General features: G+C 39.5%; 1 protein-coding gene across 1 annotated transcript; it reads right to left on the bottom strand.

The window, feature by feature from the left end:
* Positions 1-6,108: 6,108 nt before the first annotated feature.
* LOC104217842 (putative pentatricopeptide repeat-containing protein At4g17915) lies at positions 6,109-7,491 on the bottom strand. The gene has a single exon (XM_009768175.2). The coding sequence runs from the start codon at positions 7,489-7,491 to the stop codon at positions 6,109-6,111; it is 1,383 nt and encodes a 460-aa protein (XP_009766477.1).
* Between the last annotated feature and the right edge of the window lie 3,026 nt (positions 7,492-10,517).

Genomic DNA, 10,517 nt, shown 5'->3' with positions numbered 1-10,517 from the left:
GTTGAATTTTCCTTCGTAAGGGCCAAGCTTCACTGGTACCTCTTTGGCTATTCCACCCACTGGCTGGGGAGGTGAGTTGCTAGCCTTGACACGGCCTCTACATTTCCCTACAATTAGACCAAGGCGCTCCACCTGAGTCGAGGCTAAGTAGTTGTGGGTAGCACCTGTGTCCATCATAGCCTGAATGGGCTTGCCATTCACCTTCATCTCAACGAACATTAAGGTCCTCTCTTGTTTAAGAGGAGTCTCCTCATCTGCCTTCTTTTTCCCTTTCTTGGTGACTGGACATGGGTCCTTCTTATGGATATCAGCACTGGTCTCCGCTAATGCCTCAAAAATGGAGCCAACAATTGCATTGAAGGCACCTACTGGTTCAGTCTGATCCGCATCGTCTGAGTCGTCATCAGTCCATCATCAAAAGCCTGATGGGCATTATCTGTGCATGTGGGCACTCATTGTTCCAATGGTCTGCCGCAATGACGGCATCCTGAGGGAGGCTTTCTCCCCCGGTCATTGTTGTTTGACGCAGTAGTGTTGCTGCCTGAGGAGGGAGCCTTAGATTTGGTTAAGCTCTGATCTCCCCCACTTCTGCTAGGGCCACCATTGCTAGGCTGGCCCCCTTTGAATCCCGCTCGGGCAAGCGGCTGAGGCCTATCCTTCCGAGCTTCCATTTGATAGTCCCCAAGGCATTCAGCTGCTTGGATCGCCTTGGGCAGGGTAACTACCCTTTGTCTTTGTAGCTCCACAGGGCATAAGGTTTCAACCCTTCCAAGAAGGTAAAGAGCTTGTCTTTGTCCCCCATGTCGCGTATGTTTAGCATGAGCGTGGAGAATTCCCACACGTAGTCCCCCACTGATTTGGTCTGGCGGAGCTCCCGTAGCTTTCTCCTTGCATTGTATTCAACATTTTCGGGGAAGAACTGTAGGCGTATGGTTGCCTTCAGTTCTGCCCATGTCTCGAGAGCATCTTCACCGGCCCTGATGGCTTCGTACTTCACCCGCCACCAGAGTTTAGCATCGCCCTGAAGATACATGGCAGCAGTTGCTACCTTCTTGGCTTCTTCTAGGCCCCCAACAGCATCAAAATATTGTTCGACATCAAAAATGAAGTTCTCCACTTCCTTGGCATTCCTAGCTCCACTGTATGGCTTTGGCTCAGGAATTTTCAATTTTTGTGTCGCGGAGGTGGGGTTTGCAGCGCCCCCGACCTGGTTTCCACCGCCTCGCAGTAGGCCCTGTAAGGCAGCATTGACAACATTGAGCTTGTCTGTCAAGTCGTCAATAGTTTGTTGCATGGCAGTCACCCTATCTGCCTCTTGTGCCCTGTAAGCTAAATCCTCGGCACGCTCCTGTTGGAGTCCCTCGAATTTGCCAAAAATTTCGGCTGCCTCTGTGGCTGCCGTTTGCCGATCTCCCTCGGAGTCACGACTGATGTTTTCTATGTCAACTTCGGCCTGGAGCACCCTGCGGTCCAGGTCATCCAACCTTTGCCCTAGGCTGGTTCTTAGTTCAGGCACCGTATCCATGATGGGCAGTAATCCGTCAACCGTCTGTTCAAGGGCCGCAATGCGGTCCCCATGATTCACCATGGTCAGAAATGGTGGTAATGGCAATGCGTTCCCTCGTCCGATGTCGAGCCTAGGCTCTGATACCAACTGTTACGCGGCGCCTTCCTGAGATTCCTTGGAAGGGCGACGTAAGGCTAAGCAACTGATGTCAGTGCAGTTGCTGTCCGCCAACTGAGGTCCCCTCCGTACGCTAGACTAGATTGTCAGTGCCGTACGGGAAAACCAATGTCAAGAGAAATTGAGAGAACAGGAATGAGAATTGAGAATGAAAGAAAGCTTGATTGCATTAATGAAAGCTATTACAGAAAGGAAATGCGGTGTCGAGGGGGAGAGACACCAGTACAGAGAATTGTTTGCTTGCTAGAAAGTTTTGATTGTTTGGTCCCCCTTAATAATGCTTAAAAAAAATAATCCAAAGCTACAAGACTAGACTTGATTAAGCTAGAGAAACATAATGAAATTACATGGAATAAAACTACTCTATATTTACAATGAAAAAGACTTAGTTTGCTATAAGGCAGAAAACATGGCCGTTGTCGGCAGCATAGTCTTTGGCATCAGGATCTGCGCGCGCGGCATTGTCTGCGCGCGCGGCGCTGTTGGCATCTGCCTGCGGTTGGGCGCTGGCGAGGGATATCGGTGGGGCGACAGAGGCACATGCGCGCTTGTCACTTGGCGCGGCCAAGACCACGGGGCCGTCCGTGGCGCTAGGCATTGGAAGGCTTGCTAGGACGCCACGGGGCGCGCCCAAGGGGTCATGGGGCATGGCTGGAAAGCCGCCCATGACAGTTGATACACCCTCTCAAAATGGAGTTGTTGCGAGGAAGAATAGGCATCTACTTGAGACAGCTCGAGCACTTTTGTTCCAAATGAAGGTTCCTAAACAGTTCTGGGTTGATGCGGTTTCTACGGCTTGTTTTCTGATTAATCGCATGCCATCTAGTGTACTCGATGGTAATGTGCCTTATAGTGTTCTTTTTCCAAACAAGTCATTATTTCTGGTGGAACCTAAGGTTTTTGGAAGCACATGTTATGTTCGAGATGTTCGACCATCTCTTACCAAGTTGGATCCCAAGGCTGTGAAATGTGTTTTCCTGGGTTATTCTCGCCTTCAGAAGGGTTATCGATGTTATTCTACTGAACTTGGCAAATATTTAGTGTCAACTGATGTAGTATTTTCAGAGACTATACCATTCTTCTATGCACCTCCCATTTCTATAAGCCAGGGGGAGGAAGATGAGTGGCTAGTATATCAGGTTACTCGTACTTTGACAGAACAATCAGATGATACTCTTCGATCTCCCAGTTCTTCTATTGAGCACCAATCGACTATTATGCCTTCAGCACCTGCTCCAACTGTGTTAGCAAAACCTCCAATTGTTCAAGTTTATTCGCGAAGGCGAGAGACAAATGATATATGTCCCGCACCAGTTCCTGCATCATCTGATCCTCCTTTGCCTAATCCTCTAGATAACCTTGACCTTCCTATTGCTCTTCGCAAAGGTACACGTACTTGCAAATCGACATATTCTATTGCTAACTTTGTTTCCTATGACCACTTATCCTCTACGTCTAGATCTATGATTGCTTCTCTAGACTCCATCTCCGTACCCAAAACAGTAAAGGAGGCTTTGAATCATCCCAGATATTCTGATGCAATGCTTGAGGAAATACATGCTTTAGAGGATAACCACATATGGGATTTGGTAGATTTACCAAAGGGAAAGAAACCAGTGGGATGCAAGTGGGTCTTTACAGGTAAAGTTAATCCAGATGGTTATGTGGCAAGACTTAAGGCCAGACTTGTAGCGAAAGGGTATGCTCAGACTTATGGGGTGGATTATTCTGACACCTTCTCCCTGGTTGCCAAACTCACTTATGTCCGCTTATTTATTTCCCTAGCTGCGTCCGAGAATTGGCCTTTACATCAGTTGGATATAAAGAATGCATTCCTTCATGGTGATCTTTAGGAGGAAGTGTATATGGAGCAACCACCCGGTTTTGTTGCTCAGGGGGAGTATGGGGAAGTCTGTCATTTGAAGAAGTCCTTGTATGGATTGAAGCAGAGTCCACGAGCTTGGTTTGGCAAGTTCAGTGAGGTAGTTCAGGAGTTTGGGTTGAAAATGAGTAAGTGCGATCACTCAGTCTTCTATCGGAAATCAGCAGCTGGCACTATTCTCCTTGTTGTATATGTTGATGATATTGTTATCACAGGAAGTGACTATGCGGGGATTTCTTCCCTCAAGTCTTTTCTACATACTAGGTTTCATACAAAGGACTTGGGCCAATTGAAATACTTTTTGGGAGTAGAAGTAAATAGAAGCAAGAAGGGAATTCTTTTGTCTCAGAGAAAGTACATTCTTGACTTGCTTGCAAAAACTGAAAAGTTGGCAGCTAAACCTTGCAGTACTCCAATGGTTCCTAATATGCATCTTATGAAAGATGATGGTGATCCTTTTGACGATCAAGAGAGATACAGGAGGTTAGTTGGAAACTTAAACTACTTCACTGTGACTCGTCCAGATATTGCTTTTGCGGTAAGTGTTGTTAGCCAGTTCATGTCTGCACCAGCGGTCAAACATTGGGCAGCTTTGGAACAGATTTTGTATTACTTAAAAGGAGCTCCTGGACTTGGCATATTATATAGCAGTCACAATCATACTCGTATTGAGTGTTTTGTAGATGCTGACTGGGCTAGATTGAAAATTGATAGAAGATATACTACAGGTTATTGTGTCTTTGTTGGAGGAAACCTGGTATCATGGAGGAGCAAGAAGCAAAATGTTGTATCTCGATCCAGTGCAGAATCCGAGTATAGAGCTATGTCACAGTTTACATGTGAGATTATGTGGATACATCATCTGCTGACTGAAATTGGGTTAGAGCATCCAATACCAGCAAAACTCTGGTGTGACAATCAAGTTGCCCTCCATATTGCTTCAAATCCGGTGTATCACGAAAGAACTAAGCATATTGAAGTTGACTGCCATTTTATTCGTGAGAAGATTCAGGAGAACTTGATCTCCAATGGCTACGTGAAGACAGGAAAGCAACCGGCTGATTTGTTCACAAAGGCGTTGAATGGAATTCGAGTTGATTACCTTTGTAACAAGCTGGGCATAATCAATATCTATGCTCCAGCTTGAGGGGGAGTGTTAGATAATGAATGTAGACATAATCTGAATGTAGACATAATCTTATGTAATATACATAGCTAGCATAATTATAGGCATTCACAGCAGATTTATAGGATTTCCTTTTTTATTCTTTCCATAGTTAGGGCTCTATGTACTTGTATATATACTTGTTACTTCTTAAATACAATACAAGAGAGATTTCTCTATTGTATCTGTACTTTACACTTCTCAAGGCATTTGACCATGTCAGTTGTACTATAAAATTAGAACTAAAGACAATACCTATTGCAAGTGGCGTCTGATTTTTCTTTCCACTATCTGCAAACAATCATAATACTGTCAATTAAGTGATAAACGCGATATATAGATGCTGAGGTACATAAAGTAAACCTGACTGGAATTAGGAAAAAATTACAAAACTGTGGTGAGATGAATGGAGGTATGGGAAAATAATAGATATGAAAAGCACACACTATAAGGAAGAAGCACACAGTCAGAAGAAAACCTAGGGATACCTGAAAAAACATACCATGGAAATCTACAAACTAATCATAAGAATTTTAGTAAATCACATTGCCTTACACTTTGTTCCTAGTTCACTTTTATGTTAGCAAGTAATTGCATAATGTGTTTTATTAGGTATATCCATTGAATAAAACGCCTCCAGCATCTACGCATGCAATAGGATGAGATTAGAAAGACCCCTGTAAGCATGGATAGACCACCTATCAACATGGCCATGCAATCTGTAGAACTAGAACAAGCAATGTTTTAGACCATGACAAAAGATTCATCAACTGAAATTTTAAGGTCTCGCAAATCAATAATAGTAAACAGGAAAAGATACTAACTTTTTTCACTCAGCAGCAATAAAAATAAACAGAAACGGTTAAGGAAAAACCCCCAAAACCTCGATCTTCGTATATTTGCTGTAGAGCTTCACATAGAGCGTCTCTATCTGAAACCAAATTCCAAAAAATTAGGAAAAAACAGTAAAACTGAAAAGAAAAAAAATTAGTCTTGATAACCCTAACTTAGTATAAGGGTTTATTGGTGAAATTGGACGGAGAAAATAGAACATCTCAAGTTGAATTTAGGAACAAAACCTGTGGTACTGAAGCCGACGTAGAAAAATTTGAGGGAATAGAATGGAGGTGTTGTTCAGTTCAGCTTCCCATACTGACAATTTCGAATCACAAACTCACAAGCTTTGGCGGGAGAAATGGGAAATTCCAATTTGGAAGATGAATTCTTGGCTCTTGCCAGCACAGAATGCAGATGTTTAAACTTTAAAGCCACTTTAATTTCTAAGATTTTTCAGCTTCCACAAATCATTATAATGCAGAATCTTAGCCAGTCAAATAAGGTTAAAACTTCAGTGACAGAGTTTATCACCATTCCTTATTAATAATGCAGTATCTTAGCCAATCGAATTTTAGACTGGACCTTCCTTGCTTCCTGCGAAAGTCCAGAACTACGAAGACCATCAACAACAAATCGTTTGTCTGATTTAAGAATTCTCATGCCACCTCTAATACACGATAGTAGTAACTTAGATGCAGCACGAAACCTCCCAGCTTTGCAAAGACCGTGCACTATGGTAGAGTAAGTAACAGAATCTTTCACATCCATTGACTCAAACATCTGCAAAGCATGATCAAAGTGACCAGCTTTACACAACCCGTTGATAAAAGAATTCCATGCGACCAAGTTAGAATCAAAACCCATCATACTCATACTGTTCAAATGTTGCAGGGCCTCTTTGAAATTGCCAGTCCTGCACAAGCCATCAATCAAGATAGCATGGGTGTACTTGTCAGATTCCAAACCTTCTTTTTCTGCCTCGTATAACAACTTATAAGCATTATCCAGCTGACCTTCCTTACAATATAGATTAACAATGGTATTAAAAGACACAGTATCAAGGCTAAAGCCACTTGTAATAATATAGCCCAGGTACTCGCTGGCCTCAGTTATCCTCCCAGTTTTAAGTAACATACTTGCCACTGTACAGTAAGCAAAGGTATCATACGTGTATCCTTTCCTTCTCATCTCCGCAAAAATTTTAAGGCCTTCTTCAAATTGTTTACATCTGAAGCAACATTTCATTATTGTCGTATAAGTGATGGCATTCGGGATATGACCCGATTCGACCAATTCGGTGAGGAACTCTCTTGCAGCTTTTCCTCGTCTTGACTTGCACAACCCATGAATAAGAATGTTGTAAGTTACTAACTGAGGGATAAATCCATGACGCTTTAAGCTCCTAAATAACATTAGGGCATTCTCCGTATATCCATTCATACAAAGACCATTAATTAGAATATTGAATGTTGCTGGATGAACAGAAATATCTTTTAAAAGAATATCTTGAAAAACCCTGTACGCTTCATCTGGCTTTCCCAATTTTAAGAAGCAATGCATTAATGTGTTGTAACTCCAAATATCAGGAAGAATACTCATCTCAAGCATTTCATCAAACAGATCAAGACATCGAGACAACAGGCAATATCTTGTAGCTCCAGCAATCAAAGTGTTATACGTAATAACGTTAGGGTTAATTCCAGCCTCCTTCATCCTATGCAGGACGGAATAACCAGCATCTATGCCAACAAAGCGGCAATATGCAGCAATCAATGTGTTGTAAGTGACAACATCTGGTTGTACTCCAATTATTATTGCATCAACTATAACAGCTTCAGCTTTCTCCAATTGTTTGGCTTTACAAAGAGATGCCACGCAAACATTCATTAACCTTGTTGATAATTTATCTTTGATGCTCCACATCTAATCCAACAGCTTAAACCTGATATCTGAAGCATTTTTCGAGTAAAAGTAAGAATTTTTTGAAGAACAGTTGAGCATTTTTTGACTAAAAATTATCAGACAAATACTTCGCAGATATCAAACGTTTTTATAAAGTACAAAAGAATAACATCTTCCTTTATAATAAGCATCCTTTCTGTTCAAGCTGACATGACACAGTGCAATATGAAATCGCTGTTTGAAATTCGTTATTCTGAATAATTAATTCTGATGAGAACATATAAAATGCATAAAATGATCAATGCATATGAAAAAACAAAATTGCAAACACAAAATCACCTATTGGCACACAAAAATAACCCATAACTGGAAAGAATAAATACCTTAAATACAATGAACTCTGTTTCAATGGAGCAGAAAAAATGGGTCAAAAATAATCAATAGCCTTAACCAGACGGCTATCAAGCAAGAAATGAGAAGAAATTTCAAACAGCTCTCTTTGCCAGAAACAGTTGCTGCCGGTAGCAAGTAGGGCTGTGCACGGATGGGATCAGATTTAGTGCATTTCGGATTCCAATTCTAAAAAATGCAATCCGAATCCGATCCGAATTATATCGGATTGTATCGGATTTTAAAGTTTGGATCGGATCGAATTTCGAATCTATTATTATGCCTCAAAGTTAACTAATATATATATTTTCTTTGTAAAAAAGGCAATACATTAAGAAAAATTGATGTTTATGCAGTTATGAGAGTATTATAGTGTCAATATAGCTAAATCTAGCAACTGTAAAGGTAATAACTTGGAGTTTGATGTAAAGTAAGTAACGACTATCCGAAATTAAAGTGTAGTATTTATATATGCCCTATTAATTTCGAATTTCGGATCGGATTAAAATATATCAATATTAATCCGATCCGAAATTTAAAATTTTAATCTGGTTTGGATTTCGGATATCCGATCCAAATGAAAAGCCCCGGTAGCAACACCACCTGAAATTTCAAAAGACTTTCGACGAGTTTTAGCAGAAAACATCCTAAAGTATACCTAAAGGTGAATTACATCCTCAAAGTATCAAAAAGTGAACAAGTTTGGTCCAAAGTTAGTGTTTCCTGATTTGGGAATGAGCTTGTCATCGATGGAAAGATGGGAGTTGAGTATTTCCTTGTTTTTTTGCACCGTTGGTTTTACACGGAAATACTCACTTTGGATCAAATTTGTTAATTATTTTTATAATTTAAGGGCTGGTTATTTGGTTCATGGAAATGAGAAAATAATTAGGGGATATGTGAAGTTATTTAATTTTGTGTTTGGTGAATTTTTTATTTATAAGAATTACTTATAAAGTCATCCTTCAAATTTGTTTCAAAGTTAAAAAAAAGTCAAAGTTAAAATTAAAAAAATAAAAAATATTTACGTAATAAAATTGAGACATGGATCGAGATGGGATGCTAATTTCTATGTGAATGATAATGGGTGGCAAAAGATGGCACATAGATAAATTATGTAACTGACTTTTTAGGATAATTTTTAAAATATTTTTATTATAATAGTGGAGGGAAAAAGGAAAAAATAGGGGGGAAATTATAGTGTAGGGAATTCTCACTACCAAATTAAAAATAGCTAACTAATTGACCTACTAAAAATGTGAGATTGAAAGAAAATAGTATTTGAATTAAGTTGAAAAAAGTGTTTGAAAAAATAAAATTGTATTTGGACTTATATTTTACTTGAAAAAATAATACAATTTTATGAAGGAAAAATATTATTTACGTAAAAAAAGTGATAAACTTTTCAACTTGAGAATCATCGAAACTTCAGTCCAATATATAATCAAAGAATATTTGGACTGTTATAAATAGTTTGTACATTGGATGCTACATTGGATGTCCATGTTGTGAATAGCTTAAAGATTAAATCTCCTATTTTATGTCCATCATTTTTACTTTTTATGCCTATAAAAGGCTATGTAATTGCAATGGAAAGATACACCAAAGTGAAAGAAGAAAAGACTTCCTCCTTCTTTCTATCTCTTCTTATTTACATTTTATTGCATTGCTTTTATTTTATAACACGTTATCAGCACAAAGCTCTAATTTCATTCTTAACTCCCGCTAAGTTGAGCCATATTTATTAATTTTTCACTATGTCAAATTTATCAAAACTTGAATTTGTGGAACTTGACATCACCGGGAGGAACTATTTATCATGGGTCCTTGATGCTGAAATTCACCTTGACGCTAAAGGTCTTGGAAATACTATTATACAAGGAAATGAAGTATCAAATCAGGATAAAGCGAAGGTCGTGATTTTCATTCGTCATCATCTACATGAAGGGTTAAAAACTGAATATTTAACCGTAAAAGATCCACTTGAATTATGGATTAATTTGAAGGATCGGTATGACCACCTAAAACTTACGGTATTACCGAAAGCTCGGTATGAGTGGATACATTTAAGGCTGCATGATTTTAAAACCGTAAGTGAGTATAATTTTGATATCTTTAAAGTAAGTTCTCTATTAAAATTATGTGGAGACACTATCATAGATGAGGACTAGTTGGAAAAAACATTTTCTACTTTTCACGCTTCAAATGTGGTGCTACAACAACAATACCGTGAAAAAGGTTTTAAGAAATATTTTGAGTTAATCACATGCCTACTTGTTGCAGAGCAGAATAATACTCTATTAATGAAAAATCATGAAGCCCGTCTCACTGGGTCAGCTCCATTTCCGAAAGTGAATGTTGTAGCAGCATATGATAAGTTTGAAAGAAAACAAAAAAATTATTGTGGTCATGGACATGGTCGTAAACGTGGACGTGGCAGGGGACGAAACAATTATCGTCATTATGGTGGAAATAAATTGGAAAACAATAAGGGTTCTCAAATTAATCATTCAAAAAGTAAAACTAGTATGTGTCACCGATGTGGTATGAATGGTCATTGGGCACGCATTTGTCGTGCGCCAAATCATTTTGTCAAACTTCATCAAGCCTCCCTCAGAAAAAAAGAAAATAATGTGAAGGCACACTTAACCTTTTAA

The sequence above is a fragment of the Nicotiana sylvestris genome, chromosome 2 (assembly GCF_000393655.2).
Source record: "Nicotiana sylvestris chromosome 2, ASM39365v2, whole genome shotgun sequence".
In the NCBI taxonomy this organism is placed as follows: Eukaryota; Viridiplantae; Streptophyta; class Magnoliopsida; order Solanales; family Solanaceae; genus Nicotiana; species Nicotiana sylvestris.
Note: the sequence above shows the minus strand (reverse complement) of the source record. Positions and strands in the feature narration are given on the sequence as shown.

What these genes read in the sequence shown, in the direction of transcription:
- LOC104217842 (XM_009768175.2), bottom strand. Translation starts at nt 7,491, where the DNA reads ATGTGGAGCATCAAAGATAAATTATCAACAAGGTTAATGAATGTTTGC.